The following is a 17,073-nucleotide window of genomic DNA, read 5'->3' as shown; positions in this document are numbered from 1 at the left end:
AACATCAAAACCCACAGTCGTTACCACAACTACAGCCAAGCCAACCACAACAACTGTATTTGAAACAACAACAGAGGGCATTACATCAACTAGGCCAGCAAAGGTTGAGACCACACTGCCAACAACTTCCTCAACAACACAAATTGCAGTAGATACGACAACAACTAGGTCACCATCAACTTCTACTGAAGCACCTGTTCAAAGTACAGAAACCTCAACTTCAGTTGTGATTACATCTGGTCCAACTACTGCAACCACCACCACAAAAGCACCTACAACAACAGTTCAAGCTGAAACTACAACAGAGGAACCTGCCACAACATCTACTAAACCACCAAGGGTTGAAACAACTGGACCAACAACAGCATCTACAACAGCAGTTGTGGAAGAAACGACCACAACAGGTACACCATCAACATCAACAGCTGGGCCAAGCACACAAACTTCAGGCGCTGTTTTAACATCAAAACCCACAGTCGTTACCACAACTACAGCCAAGCCAACCACAACAACTGTATTTGAAACAACAACAGAGGGCATTACATCAACTAGGCCACCAAAGGTTGAGACCACACTGCCAACAACTTCCTCAACAACACAAATTGCAGTAGATACGACAACAACTAGGTCACCATCAACTTCTACTGAAGCACCTGTTCAAAGCACAGAAACCTCAACTTCAGTTGTGATTACATCTGGTCCAACTACTGCAACCACCACCACAAAAGCACCTACAACAACAGTTCAAGCTGAAACTACAACAGAGGAACCTGCCACAACATCTACTAAACCACCAAGGGTTGAAACAACTGGACCAACAACAGCATCTACAACAGCAGTTGTGGAAGAAACGACCACAACAGGTACACCATCAACATCAACAGCTGGGCCAAGCACACAAACTTCAGGCGCCGTTGTAACATCAAAACCCACAGTCGTTACCACAACTACAGCCAAGCCAACCACAACAACTGTATTTGAAACAACAACAGAGGGCATTACATCAACTAGGCCACCAAAGGTTGAGACCACACTGCCAACAACTTCCTCAACAACACAAATTGCAGTAGATACGACAACAACTAGGTCACCATCAACTTCTACTGAAGCACCTGTTCAAAGCACAGAAACCTCAACTTCAGTTGTGATTACATCTGGTCCAACTACTACAACCACCACCACAAAAGCACCTACAACAACAGTTCAAGCTGAAACTACAACAGAGGAACCTGCCACAACATCTACTAAACCACCAAGGGTTGAAACAACTGGACCAACAACAGCATCTACAACAGCAGTTGTGGAAGAAACGACCACAACAGGTACACCATCAACAGCTGTGCCAAGCACACAAACTTCAGGCGCTGTTGTAACATCAAAACCCACCGTCGTTACCACAACTACAGCCAAGCCAACCACAACAACTGTATTTGAAACAACAACAGAGGGCATTACATCAACTAGGCCAGCAAAGGTTGAGACCACACTGCCAACAACTTCCTCAACAACACAAATTGCAGTAGATACGACAACAACTAGGTCACCATCAACTTCTACTGAAGCACCTGTTCAAAGTACAGAAACCTCAACTTCAGTTGTGATTACATCTGGTCCAACTACTGCAACCACCACCACAAAAGCACCTACAACAACAGTTCAAGCTGAAACTACAACAGAGGAACCTGCCACAACATCTACTAAACCACCAAGGGTTGAAACAACTGGACCAACAACAGCATCTACAACAGCAGTTGTGGAAGAAACGACCACAACAGGTACACCATCAACATCAACAGCTGGGCCAAGCACACAAACTTCAGGCGCTGTTTTAACATCAAAACCCACAGTCGTTACCACAACTACAGCCAAGCCAACCACAACAACTGTATTTGAAACAACAACAGAGGGCATTACATCAACTAGGCCAGCAAAGGTTGAGACCACACTGCCAACAACTTCCTCAACAACACAAATTGCAGTAGATACGACAACAACTAGGTCACCATCAACTTCTACTGAAGCACCTGTTCAAAGTACAGAAACCTCAACTTCAGTTGTGATTACATCTGGTCCAACTACTGCAACCACCACCACAAAAGCACCTACAACAACAGTTCAAGCTGAAACTACAACAGAGGAACCTGCCACAACATCTACTAAACCACCAAGGGTTGAAACAACTGGACCAACAACAGCATCTACAACAGCAGTTGTGGAAGAAACGACCACAACAGGTACACCATCAACATCAACAGCTGGGCCAAGCACACAAACTTCAGGCGCTGTTTTAACATCAAAACCCACAGTCGTTACCACAACTACAGCCAAGCCAACCACAACAACTGTATTTGAAACAACAACAGAGGGCATTACATCAACTAGGCCACCAAAGGTTGAGACCACACTGCCAACAACTTCCTCAACAACACAAATTGCAGTAGATACGACAACAACTAGGTCACCATCAACTTCTACTGAAGCACCTGTTCAAAGCACAGAAACCTCAACTTCAGTTGTGATTACATCTGGTCCAACTACTGCAACCACCACCACAAAAGCACCTACAACAACAGTTCAAGCTGAAACTACAACAGAGGAACCTGCCACAACATCTACTAAACCACCAAGGGTTGAAACAACTGGACCAACAACAGCATCTACAACAGCAGTTGTGGAAGAAACGACCACAACAGGTACACCATCAACATCAACAGCTGGGCCAAGCACACAAACTTCAGGCGCCGTTGTAACATCAAAACCCACAGTCGTTACCACAACTACAGCCAAGCCAACCACAACAACTGTATTTGAAACAACAACAGAGGGCATTACATCAACTAGGCCAGCAAAGGTTGAGACCACACTGCCAACAACTTCCTCAACAACACAAATTGCTGTAGATACGACAACTAGATCACCATCATCCTCCACAGAAATGCCACCAATTATAACATCTATGGAACCCGTTACAGATACCCTACCTGTTATAACACTGACAACAGAAAAGACAGTCAGTCATTTTACACAGTCTTCTACAACATTACATACAACTTCAATTGGACCCATCACAAAGACTCTTGCAAACATTACTGGAACAACGCCACCAACCACTACAACACCAAAACCCACTACCCCAACTATATTTGAGACAACAACAGAGGGCATTACATCAACCAGGCCACCAAAGGTTGAGACCACACTGCCAACAACTTCCTCAACAACACACATTGCAGTAGATACGACAACAACTATATCACCATCAACTTCTACTGAAACACCTGTTCAAAGCACAGAAACCTCAACTTCAGTTGTTATTACATCTGGTCCAACTACTGCAACTACCACAACAAAAACAAAAACACCTACAACCACAGTTGAAGCTGAAACAACAACAGAGGAACATGCAACAACATCTACTAAACCACCAAGGGTTGAGACCACTGGGCCAACAACAGCATCTACAACGATAGCTTTGGAAGAAACGACGACAACAACAGGTACACCATCAACATCAACAGCTGGGCCAAGCACACAAACTTCAGGCCCTGTTGTAACATCAAAACCCTCAGTGGTTACCACAACTACAGCCAAGCCAACCACAACATCTGTATTTGAGACAACAACAGAAGCAATTACTTCAACTAGGCCAACAAAGGTTGAGACCACACTGCCAACAACTTCCTCGACAACACAAATTGCAGTAGATACGACAACAACTAGGTCACCATCAACTTCTACTGAAACACCTGTTCAAAGCACAGAAACCTCAACTTCAGTTGTGATTACATCTGGTCCAACTACTGCAACCACCACCACAAAAGCACCTACAACAACAGTTCAAGCTGAAACTACAACAGAGGAACCTGCCACAACATCTACTAAACCACCAAGGGTTGAAACAACTGGACCAACAACAGCATCTACAACAGCAGTTGTGGAAGAAACGACCACAACAGGTACACCATCAACATCAACAGCTGGGCCAAGCACACAAACTTCAGGCGCTGTTGTAACATCAAAACCCACAGTCGTTACCACAACTACAGCCAAGCCAACCACAACAACTGTATTTGAAACAACAACAGAGGGCATTACATCAACTAGGCCACCAAAGGTTGAGACCACACTGCCAACAACTTCCTCAACAACACAAATTGCAGTAGATACGACAACAACTAGGTTACCATCAACTTCTACTGAAGCACCTGTTCAAAGCACAGAAACCTCAACTTCAGTTGTGATTACATCTGGTCCAACTACTGCAACCACCACCACAAAAGCACCTACAACAACAGTTCAAGCTGAAACTACAACAGAGGAACCTGCCACAACATCTACTAAACCACCAAGGGTTGAAACAACTGGACCATCAACAGCATCTACAACAGCAGTTGTGGAAGAAACGACCACAACAGGTACACCATCAAAATCAACAGCTGGGCCAAGCACACAAACTTCAGGCGCTGTTGTAACATCAAAATCCACAGTCGTTACCACAACTACAGCCAAGCCAACCACAACAACTGTATTTGAAACAACAACAGAGGGCATTACATCAACTAGGCCACCAAAGGTTGAGACCACACTGCCAACAACTTCCTCAACAACACAAATTGCAGTAGATACGACAACAACTAGGTCACCATCAACTTCTACTGAAGCACCTGTTCAAAGCACAGAAACCTCAACTTCAGTTGTGATTACATCTGGTCCAACTACTGCAACCACCACCACAAAAGCACCTACAACAACAGTTCAAGCTGAAACTACAACAGAGGAACCTGCCACAACATCTACTAAACCACCAAGGGTTGAAACAACTGGACCAACAACAGCATCTACAACAGCAGTTGTGGAAGAAACGACCACAACAGGTACACCATCAACATCAACAGCTGGGCCAAGCACACAAACTTCAGGCGCTGTTGTAACATCAAAACCCACAGTCGTTACCACAACTACAGCCAAGCCAACCACAACAACTGTATTTGAAACAACAACCGAGGGCATTACATCAACTAGGCCACCAAAGGTTGAGACCACACTGCCAACAACTTCCTCAACAACACAAATTGCAGTAGATACGACAACAACTAGGTCACCATCAACTTCTACTGAAGCACCTGTTCAAAGCACAGAAACCTCAACTTCAGTTGTGATTACATCTGGTCCAACTACTGTGACCACCACCACAAAAGCACCTACAACAGCAGTTGAAGCTGAAACAACAACAGCGGAACCTGCAACAACATCTACTAAACCACCAAGAGTTGAAACCACTGGGCCAACAACCGCATCTACAACAATATTTGTGGAAGAAACAACCACAATAGGTACACCATCAACATCAACGGCTGGGCCAAGCACACAAACTTCAGGCCCTGTTGTAACATCAAAACCCACAGTTGTTACCACAACTACAGCCAAGCCAACCACAACAACAGAAGGAATTACATCAACTAGGCCACCAAAGGTTGAGACTACACTGCCAACAACGTCCTCAACAACACAAATTGCAGTAGACACAACTACTAGCTCACCATCTTCTACTGAAACACCTGTTCAAAGCACAGAAACCTCAACTTCAGTTGTGATTACATCTGGTCCAACTACTGCAACCACCACAACAAAAACACCTACAACTACAGTTGAAGCTGAAACTACAACGGAGGAACCTGCCACATCTACTAAACCACCAAGGGTTGAAACCACAGGGCCAACAACAGCATCTACAACGATAGTTGTGGAAGAAACAACAACCACAACAGGTACACCATCAACATCAACAGCTGGGCCAAGCACACAAACTTCAGGCGCTGTTGTAACATCAAAACCCACAGTCGTTACCACAACTACAGCCAAGCCAACCACAACAACTGTATTTGAGACAACAACAGAGGGAATTACATCAACTAGGCCACCAAAGGTTGAGACCACACTGCCAACAACTTCCTCAACAACACAAATTGCTGTAGATCTGACAACAACTAGATCACCATCATCCTCCACAGAGATGCCACCAATTAAAACATCTATGGAACCAGTTACAGATACCCTACCTGTTATAACACTGACAACACAAATTGCAGTAGATACGACAACAACTAGATCACCATCAACTTCTACTGAAACACCCGTTCAAAGCACAGCAACCTCAACTTCAGTTGTGATTACATCTGGTCCAACTACTGCCACCACCACAACAATATCACCTACAACCACAGTTCAAGCTGAAACTACAACAGAGGAACCTGTCACATCTACCAAACCACCAAGGGTTGAAACCACTGGGCCAACAACTACATCCACAACAACAATTGTAGAAGCAACTACTACACCATTGAATCCTGTGACAGGTGCAACATCAACACCCTCCAGTGAGTCCCAAGGTGTTGTTTCCTCAACAGTGACAATACCATTGACAACAACATCCACCACTGTAAAATCCACAACAACTACTAAGCCACCGAGAGTTGAGACAACTCTGGGGACAACAACAACAAAAAGCTTCACTGAGTCTACAAAAGGTTTCACAACAGTCTCAACAACTTTGGAGACATCTATTGCTCCACTGACCCAAACAGTGCCACACGTCACCGGAACATTACCTCCAACAACATCGGGTCCTTGTTCCTGCATAGTAAATGGAACAAGTTATCTTTCAGGTAATTATGAAAAAATATTTTGTAATTATTATATTAAACGTGAAAATGTTTGAAATCATTTAAATTATCACATTTTGATTGAAAACACATCAGGTGCATCATTTATCTATTTTGTTTAACCTCTATGAAGGGTCCAGTGTCTACAATGTGACGGATGGAATGGGATGGTGCTACATAGCTTACTGCAATGGAACATGTCATGTGGTAAAGGAGTCAAAACCTTGCGGCTCCACTCCATCTCCCACCACTATATCATCCACCACTGTTGTAAGGACCACAGTAAGCCCAACAACAACTGTTTACACAAAATATTCTTCTACAATATCTTCTACAACAACCACTCCAGCACCCACTACCTTTGAGCCAGACTGCAACACACTTGTGCCACCAAGAAAGGTAAGACATAAAAAGGCTGAATTTATTAGACATTTATATTGTTTCAGTAAAAATGATCAGATTATAGATTTAACATTAGCATAGTATCATATTGTATATTTAAGCCTTCGGCTTCGTGCCTGCGGTGAACCACAGCCGTGGCGATATTGGCCAACAACACCACTCCCACTCGTGCGATAATGCTTTTATACAACAGTTCCATTGCCAACAAAAAAAAGATACCCGAGTGCATTTTTAGGAAGGATAATTATTATTTGCCATCGTTTCATTTAGCCCAGTTCCTCCGCTATGCCAAGTAGGCCTAGCTCAGAACGCTTGTAGTTGCTATGCAACTGCTAAGTCAAAGAACATGGAATGCCATCTCTGGTTAAATCAAAGCGATCAATCGTCGCGGAGTGATTATTAGCTGTGAAGAGTCACCCGTGGTGATATCGGTTAATATCACCACTGATAGAACGTGTCTCGTCCAATCAGATATTGCTAAATCGTTCGACCGGACCTAACTGTTGTATAATATGTTGATATCTCATTGTATTTTTATTTTAATTTAAACATACTTTCAAAATAAATTTACTAATAAAAAAATATATATATATTTCCTCCCTTAAATGTGACAACAGAACGGTGAATCTTGGGAGGTGAGTAGTTGCACAAATGCAACATGTGAAAATGGAAAGGTTGTATACACATCAGTTCAGTGCAAACCAGCAATACAACCAGCATGTGAAAATGGCAGAAATCCTGTGGAAGTATTTGAGGAGGATGGATGCTGCTCCACATATGAATGCGAATGTAAGTTTTAATTAATTTACACAGCAATATATATATGATTAACTGCTTATGCAATATCCATGATTTCCAATATCTTCCTTAACACAGGCTCTTGTACTGGATGGGGAGGCTCTCACTATGTGACATTTGACGGGGAAAACTACAAAATTCAGGAAAATTGTTCTTATGTTTTGGTCCAAGAGATCACACCTTACTACTACAACTTCAAGGTCATCATAGACTATCATGACTGTGACAGTAGTGGCAGCAGCTCATTTTGTCCACAATCTTTGACAATATATTACAAATCGTATGAGGTTGTCCTCACACAGAGGTTGACTGCAAATGGAGTCGTCAATGCGGTAATTATTTTACAGATTTGTATTAACTCCTCCCTGTTGATTCACTACATAATGTAAACTTTTATGATGGTATTTTAGCTTGATATGAAATCTGTTCAAGGCCTCTTTGAGAAAACCATACAGGCCATACAGTACCTCTAATCAGCAATACTATACTTCTGTTGGATTTACTTTGTATCTTTTAAACTATGCACAGGTTATAGTTGACCAAAAGCGCGTCTACCCCGCTTTCAAAAATGCGGATTTCATCATCACAAGCACAGGCTTGGAGACTCTGATGGAAATCCCATTTATTGAGGCTCAGGTGACCTACACAGGATCCTCCTTCGGCATAGACCTGCCCTTCTCTCTTTTCAAAAACAATACGGAGGGACAGTGTGGTGAGTATTTAGTTTAGAAAATTACCTTTGATGAAATGAAATGGACTGAAATGGTATACAGAATGTGTATTTTAGACACCTACCGAATACCAACCAACACCTGAGGCTTTTGCGCACAACTTGCCATAAGCTTAGAAGTCTGTATCTGTATTGCTTTCTAGGTACCTGTGATAACTCAAAAGAGAATGATTGCCGTACACCTGATGGCCAAGTTACAGCTTGCCCTGTGACAGCTCACTCATGGCTGCTCCCCGGTGAGACTTGCGAAATAGTCCCAACCCCTATCCCAACATTACCACCTAAGACCACTACTACGGTTTGCAAGCCCTCCATCTGTGAGATCATAAACAGTGTGTAAGTACCATCTATTAATCAAAAAGCAGATAAACCAGATGCAGAAACTATACTGTGGTTTAAGGCTGTTGATGAGGGAATAAGCTTTTGATTTCAGAAACATGTTTTTAGTTGACACCAGATTATATTGAATTCATTTAAATGTAACAGACCTGCCAAATTTGTTTGTATATGTTTCCATCATCTCTTTTTCAATATGCACACAGAGATTACATTCCGAAGCTGTGACATTTTCACTGTGTCCATGCACCTGAGACAATATGGTAACTGTTCAATGAGTGTATATCCTAGAGTCTCCATTCACACACAATGTCTTTGCTGTATTAGCGTATTTGAGGCATGCCGGAAGGTGGTTCCTTCGGAGGCTTATGTAAAAGGCTGCACATCGGATGTGTGTACTACAATAGTATCTGGCTGTGCCAGTCTCCAGGGATATGCCTCTGCTTGTGCCCAAGCCGGAGTGTGTGTGGACTGGAGAGGCGCCACCAAGGGCGAGTGTGGTAAGGTCAATTATTTGTTTACTAGCAGTTTATTATAATATTCACATTTGTTTATTCAAATCCATATTAAGTGCAATCTATCTAGCTGTCATGTCGATAATGTTACTAGTAACCTTATATCATTTTGATATGGACAGAACCTCTTTGAAATACGTTTTTGTCTTGAATTAAACAACCTGAAATGTGTTTTGTGCTTTGCTTTAGCATATAAATGCCCAGGGACAAAGGAGTACAAGGCTTGCGGCCCATCTGTGGAGCCAACCTGCAACATCAAGTAGAGACTTTTTGTTTTTTAGTTTTCAGCTATTTTGCACCATTTACACATGTACTCCCCACTTTTGCACTCACAGCCCAATCCACATAGATTTGCTTGAGAAATCAGTGAATGTAAGAAATGTACAGTAATTTCCCGCATATAAGCCGCATTGTGTTTAAACTGCTGGACAGTGTTTTATGCAAGTTAAAAGAAACAAAGCCATACTGATGCCATATTAACTGTCCCTGTGTTTTAACCTCATAGTTAAAGAAATGTTGCAAAATCAATGTATAAACCGCGGCTAATAGTCGGGAAATTACGGTATTATTTTACCCCTCAGCTACAACAACAAGTACATGGACCTCCTAACCAGTAACAGTACTGAAATGAAGGAGGGTTGCTTCTGTCCAGAAGGGGCCACGCTGTTCAGCACCTACTCTGATGTCTGTGTCACCTCTTGTGGTAAGTCTTAAATACTGTATGATTATATAGCATAAAGGGGATTAAAGCAAAAGTGTTTTTTTCACCTTTCAATAATGTTTCCAAAAACATTTCAGTGGTCCATCAACTTGTAACAGGGTGAATGCACCTCTGCAGTCGCTTTGCGGCCCTCTATCGGTTATTACCATACTGTGTAAGTTTAGCAGATCGGGTAGCGGATCTGTAGTTCGATGGAATGAGACATAAGAAACTACAAATTCTACTTGTTACGATGTCGCATACTTTCATAAAATCATGCAACATACTTTACCTTGATGTCTGTGGACATCATTATTTGCTGGATTAACAAATAGTGTGTGTGCGACAAAGGAAAAGTACCTTAGTTTTGAACCTGAAAATGATGAATATTATGAGATTAACAATTTGCAATCTAATTGTAAGTACCTGTAATTCTAATAAATGTATCTGTTCTTCCTAAAGAATGTACCGGCCCTGATGGCAATCCTAAAAAGGTAAGATGCTTTTTTTTTTTTGTTCTTTAAAAGACTGAACTAGAAACTTTTCCCGAGTAACTGTATTGATTACAAACTGGACTGGAATAGTCACAGCAATTGAAGCACGTCTACATTATGCTTATGTCTTTTCTAGGCAAACGACACTTGGCTGAATGAATGCAAACAATGCACATGTGAGCCTGACACACTGGCCGTCCAGTGTGAGCCAGTCTCCTGTCCACAGCCATCCAATGTCACTTGTAACCAGCCCGGGTATGAACTTGTCAACAAGACTGATGGCTGCTGCCAAAGCCAAACATGTGGTGAGTGCTTACAACTTTGTGGCAATAATGTCAAAAGCAAATTCATTGGATGCATGACAAAACAAAAATTATGACCAAATAAAAACAACTCTATGATGTTGTTATATTTGATCTTTTTGTGTGTTTTCTTATGTATAGTACTTACCTTGTACTTATTTTATATGTAAAGCACATTGAATTGCCTACTGTATGTGTATGAAATGCGCTTTAGAAATAAATTTGCTTGCCTTGCCTTGCCTATGATAGTGGATAGCACTGTAAAGCAGTCTATTGCCTTTGTTTCCATGTGCAGTGCCCAAAGCTGTCTGTGTAAGCGATAACAAAGAGTATGAGGTAAGAATGGGGCAGTTGTCTGTGCCATGAAGCACCATGCTTGACCATGAATACAGTGATATAGTATGTGTGTGCCATCTGGTAATGTCGGTTTTGACTGCACTCTCCTGTCCACTCAATTCATAGCCTGGTGCCGCTGTTCCCACCAACAATGCTTGTGAGACTTGTACCTGTGGCTCAAAAGTGGACCTCAACACTCAGCTTCATGGCATCGAATGTTATCCTTTCCTCTGCTATATTGACTGTCCAGAGGTTTGTACAACTATTAGACATTTAATGATAGAATAATTAAGAGTGTTAAGATTATTAGTTAACATTCTAACATAACAATAAAGCACTTTCATGTCTTAAGATATATTCAACTTGTCCTTCAGTGGCATTGTTATGTAAATGTTCCATTAAAACCAGATAAAGCTCATGACCCATTATGCATGATGATGACCAGACATGATCTGTATTTTGAGATTCCTTTGAAGATAAGATAAGTGAACATAATTTTCTGTTCTTTTTCCAGGATCATACATACCAGCCAGTTCCCGGACAGTGTTGTGGCAAATGCGTACCAAACAGCTGCGTCATTACACTCCCAGATAACACTACACACAGCATCGCAGTATGAACCTTGACCTTTCATTCATATTTACACCACAAAGCAACAACAGGACTGAATCCTTTTCAGAAATGTAAACATATTCTTTCCCTAATGACAGGTTAACGAGACATGGTCACCTTCTTATGACAAGTGTATAACCTACACATGTGAATATCATGATGGAGCAGTTGAGGCTGTGAAATCCAGCAAGGTGTGCCCTTCATTCAACCCAGACAACTGTGTCCCAGTAAGTATCTACCTCATAGTGCCCTCTTGTGACCATTGGAGGTATTGCAGTTCTGCAAGAACCTTGAATCCTCGTCTACTGTTAATGAGTCTCTGAAGTCACATCACAATCTAAACACATTAAATATCATCATTTAGGTTGTGAAACTAATCATTGTGTTTTGTTACAGGGAACAGAGACAACGGATGCTGATGGCTGCTGCAAGACCTGTAAGTGCTGCCATTATATTTTCAATGTATTCATTTGATGTATTAATGTATTAGTGCGGCGGTTCCCAAACTTTTTCCCCATGGACCACCTTCTAAATCCTGACTCAGCTTGTGTAACACGTTCTATTGATGCATAATAACCTGCATTTTTTAATAATAAAGATTTAGTTACCTATCAACAAATTATTTCCTTTAACTTTATATTTCCATATCATTATAACCCGATTCAAAATTATTAATTTGTTCATGAATTAATTACAAACTATTTGAAAAGTTCATTTGAACACCTTTCAGACATAGCCCTTTTCATCTCGCGTACCACCGGTGGTACACGTACCACAGTTTGGGAATCCCTGTATTAGTGTATACATTTTAACAGGCCAGTAATAAAAATACATTAATATTTACATGAGATGGTTTTATCAGGCCTCATCACAAATTATAGAGTTTAACTTGTGTAAGTCGCTTTGGACAAAGTATCAGCTAAATTAATGAATGTAAATGAGTGTGGTAAATGTAATATTACCAAAACTGTTTCCATGTATTATTGGAAAAAAATCTCTATGCATCAAGTAGCTTCCATATGAAGACTTCTTACCTTTTCATTTCCCACAGGTACCCTGCGCAGTACCTGTAATGTGCAGAAGAACAGCACCAAACTGAGCTACCTTGGCTGTACCACTGCAGAGAATGTAGAGCTCACCTCCTGTGCAGGCTCCTGTGGAACATCATCCATGTTAGTATCATAAGTCACAACTCTCTAGAATTAGGAAAAAACAGTATTGTCTGTTGTTCATGTGCATACGTATACATACAATGTATATGCACTGTATGTATGTGCTGATCCATCAACTTTATCATTGAGTGATATGAAATGACTTCAATATTTTGTATGACAGCAAGTCAGTGGTCACTTTCTAAACCACATCCACCCTTCATCTCTTCATAGATACTCGGCGGAGGCCAACGGGCTGGTGCATTCTTGTTCTTGTTGTCAGGAGGCGACTACGCAGAAGAAAGTGGTGGAGCTGGTCTGCCCTGATGGCAAAAGGGTTCCTTATTCATACATCTACATTGAGTCATGTGCTTGCAATGCCACAGACTGTGCCCCTTCCTCCTCAAAAATGCGCAGAAGGAGAAGGTGAAATCCTTGTGCATTACAAATGTGATGTACAGCCAGTTTTAAAGGAAATGTTTTAAAGCGTTACTACATGGTAGTGTTAAGTGTTTATTTTGTCTTATCTATTTTAGCCCCTGAAGGATAATGTTTCTATATGAAGTCCCCTTTTCTTTTGTCTCTTGCCTTTACTCTATCAATAAACTTATTGCAACTCAAAAGCAATTTTGTGTGTTACTTTGTTCTAAGAGTAATATATATCTGAGGATTTAGTCCTTACCTTGGCATTGATAATAATAAGAATAAATAAATAACTGTTGACTGGCACTGATGCACAGAGCCAACAGAGACAATATTATTGTGGTTAAACAAGAAACATTTACAAGCTGTCATACAGTATTCTGTGTATGGTAGTTACCAATGGCTTGTATGGCTTGAACGTAACCTGACATCGGGGAAAAAAGATCGATCTGTTGTTTACGTCCTAATACTTGTCGTAGGTTATAGTTGGCCATGTCTCTTTCTTTACAAAAGATTTAGACAGGCTTTGACAAAAACAAAATTAACCTACAGTATACTCTACCCTATGCATTGTCATTGGTGCTATTTTTGTTAGACCGTCGACAATTATTGGGACCCCTGGTTTAATTACCATTTTATTTGACCCTTAAACCCAAGTTATTTGCATTGTTGTTGTATGGCAATTGCACAGTAATTGTCTAGAAATTACACATTAATTATTTTTAATATGTGGGTTAAAAACATTATTATGCATGCATATTACCATAACATTACCCACTTATTACCGATCTGTAATGTAAAGTGTACCGAAATGCTGTTGAATAAACACATTACACATACTGTACCTGTAAAATTGAGAGTGGGTGACCCACTACTGAAGTCCACCCACACAGAAAATGCCAGGGGTGCTCCCTTCTTGTCATCACTGAACTCAATATCATTGGGTGCACATCTTTGCTGTCAAGCCCTTCAAAAGTCACGAAATGAAACATTACAGCTACACTGTCAGGCTAAAAATACTCTGCCACTGATACTGCTCCAAGTAGCACAGCTGTCCCTCCTTCTCTTTTATACTTGGCTCCTTTCTCTCTTCAAAACTTTAATTATGAAGAAAAGGATGACAATTTAACATGAACTGGGACATGTCTTGAATGTGTATATTCTGAAAGCCTGACAAACCTTCCAAGCAAACCATATACTTCGAATTCTGACAGCTTGTCAGTTGTAGATTTGAATTAAGATGAGTTAGGACATGTTGCACCTTCCTGCAAACTTTGTGGGTGGGTGGGTGTATTTTGCATATTGTCGATTGAGGCATACATACTATGACACATTTTGAGCTCCAACATGACGGGGAAGCAATTTGAGGCATGCAAACTGTATTTTCTGAAAGCTTGTCACTTGTAGATGTGAATTTAAATTAATTAAGACATTATACCTGTGGGAGCTGAACTGGAATGCTTTGTGAATATGAACCCAGAGGAGCTTGACCAGTTTGAGACTAAGCTCACTCTACCCAGGTCCATACAACTCTTCAATGCTTTACTTAAACAATATAGCACGATTGAGAGTGGGGTTGGTAATGGATATTCCCACGGGTGTTGTTCGGCCGTAGCCACGAGGCCGGAGGCCGAACAAAGACGATAGTTCGATTAAACTTCACAACTTCACATTGTATCGCGGAGTGATTTATTACTAGCTCTCTCGGCCAATCAGACACAAATAAACAGCTCCATAGAACCCAATTGTTGTATAATAAAGGGAAGAGGAGAGATAGACTTCTCTGCGTAGTCTACATCTCCACCCTCTTCTACACCTCCATGACCTCCTTTAATAATAATGTGTACTGACTGTTCACTGGCCCAATCTGTTACTGCTTGTCTACACTTGTTTACAGGCTATATTAACCCACATGCACAACTTCCACTCACTGGACTGTGGTCTACAGTAACTTCATACTTGACCAATGGCTGACACCCTTGTAATTCAAACCTTAGTACTGAAATGCTTGCATTTGTATAACAACAGTTTTCATAATGTATCATCGTCGTAGCCTACTTCCTTATCATAAATATTAGCCTGTGGAGTGCATACAACACTCAATACCTAGCTCTTGAGGAATTAAAAAAAACAAAACAATAAAGGAGATGAAAGATAGCCGTTCTGACTTACTTGGAAATGGCTTGATAAGAAAGTCTTGATAGCCCCTTTCTGTGTACCAAGGAAAATGAACACAGTTGAAAGGCAACTCCTTAGGCCACAAAGGCAGCCTGTGTTCCTTAGAATATTTGGGCCTTGATAACCTCTGACTCGTGCTGTGATAAAGTGTAATCAGACACAGTAGTCTACATCATTTTCATCTTTAAATGAAGGAAATGAAAGCATAGAATGCCAGTCATACCATTGCCATCTGGCAAAATGTGGCACTTACAGTATGTCAGCGTCAAAATAGGTGGGTATACTGGTGCTTTCACCACCCATCTGTAAGACAGTACACAACAGTGTCATTACTAGTGTGTCTCATACTAAAGCACTTGGAAAACACTAAGGCTTTTGCCAGACTACTTTTTATGGATTTTAGTTCTGCCTTTAAAATAGTGCCAAGCTTTTCTCACTGATAAAACACAGCAAGTCAAAATTAATTATACACTTTCTGATACAGTAATCATCAACACTGGAGTGCCCCAGGTTTGTGTTAGTTCTCCCCTGTTATTCACACATTGTGCACAAATGAATTCAGAAATCATCATACATATATTACATACTGTAATCAAGTTCTCAGATGACACAGCCATTCCTAGTCTGATGATGCAGGATTCCGATGCCTCTGTCTACCAGTCAGAGATAGACAGGGTTGTGCTGTGGTGTGAATCAAATAATTTGGTCTTAAATACGAGCAAAACAAAATAAAAAAAATGTTGACCCCAGACCAATAGGTAACCATAATGCAATGACAATTTATGGGGAGGCAGTGCAACAGTTAACCACATAAACTATATATCCAAGTATAGCGTTTAGTTAGTTAAAACGGTCCCAGCATGTTGAGGTTTTATGATTAAGGATCAGCCAGCATCTTCATTTTTTGAGAATGCCAAGATAATTTGGCATGGAGAAAGAAAAGGCTGCCATTGAATCCATTATAAAATATGGCATCATAATATGGTTTGGGAACCTGTCTGTGAAACTACAAGTGTGCCATACAAACTATATGATCCCTGTTGTGGAGCTTGTGCTACAGTATGTTGCAGTGGTGTTGATGCAGTGTGTGTTTAGAATAGTGCTGTTTGTGTGTAATGCAGACTATGCAATATCGTGCAATATTAAAGGAATTATCCGGAGTAAAATGCACTTTAGATCAATTTACGAATGATTGGGAGTACATACGTTGAGTTGACATCAAATCATGTAATTCGGATGTGTTTTGAGAGAGTTCGATTTTACCGTTTTTAGCCAAAACTCGTTAGCCTGGAAGTGACCCGGGCATGTCCTTTCGCCGCTACAAAATGCTAAAAACCAAACCAAAGTATCCCGAGGTCTTTATGTGGTCGGATAGGGAGTCCAGAATTTCATCAAGCCAGTACCTTTCCGGAAATGTCGCTGCTGCAGCTTGGG

General features: G+C 41.0%; 1 protein-coding gene across 1 annotated transcript in view; it reads left to right on the top strand.

Annotated features, from left to right (window-relative positions):
• The window catches only part of LOC134096192 (mucin-5AC-like), a 34,138-nt gene extending 20,586 nt beyond the window's left edge, over positions 1-13,552 (top strand). Inside the window, exons 32-51 of the mRNA XM_062549941.1 lie at positions 799-995; positions 2,595-2,723; positions 3,159-3,547; positions 3,593-3,791; positions 6,796-7,061; positions 7,682-7,853; positions 7,941-8,194; positions 8,391-8,574; positions 8,736-8,828; positions 9,336-9,428; positions 9,633-9,702; positions 10,025-10,146; positions 10,606-10,637; positions 10,774-10,942; positions 11,235-11,275; positions 11,790-11,888; positions 11,986-12,114; positions 12,284-12,323; positions 12,939-13,059; positions 13,273-13,552. Coding sequence (XP_062405925.1) covers positions 799-995; positions 2,595-2,723; positions 3,159-3,547; positions 3,593-3,791; positions 6,796-7,061; positions 7,682-7,853; positions 7,941-8,194; positions 8,391-8,574; positions 8,736-8,828; positions 9,336-9,428; positions 9,633-9,702; positions 10,025-10,146; positions 10,606-10,637; positions 10,774-10,942; positions 11,235-11,275; positions 11,790-11,888; positions 11,986-12,114; positions 12,284-12,323; positions 12,939-13,059; positions 13,273-13,468 — 2,995 coding nt within the window. The 3' untranslated portion in view covers positions 13,469-13,552. The remainder of the gene's footprint in view (positions 1-798; positions 996-2,594; positions 2,724-3,158; positions 3,548-3,592; positions 3,792-6,795; positions 7,062-7,681; positions 7,854-7,940; positions 8,195-8,390; positions 8,575-8,735; positions 8,829-9,335; positions 9,429-9,632; positions 9,703-10,024; positions 10,147-10,605; positions 10,638-10,773; positions 10,943-11,234; positions 11,276-11,789; positions 11,889-11,985; positions 12,115-12,283; positions 12,324-12,938; positions 13,060-13,272) is intronic.
• The last annotated feature ends 3,521 nt before the right edge of the window (positions 13,553-17,073 follow it).

This window comes from Sardina pilchardus, chromosome 11 (genome assembly GCF_963854185.1).
Source record: "Sardina pilchardus chromosome 11, fSarPil1.1, whole genome shotgun sequence".
Classification (NCBI taxonomy): domain Eukaryota; kingdom Metazoa; phylum Chordata; class Actinopteri; order Clupeiformes; family Clupeidae; genus Sardina; species Sardina pilchardus.
This window is presented reverse-complemented; position numbering and strand designations above follow the sequence as displayed.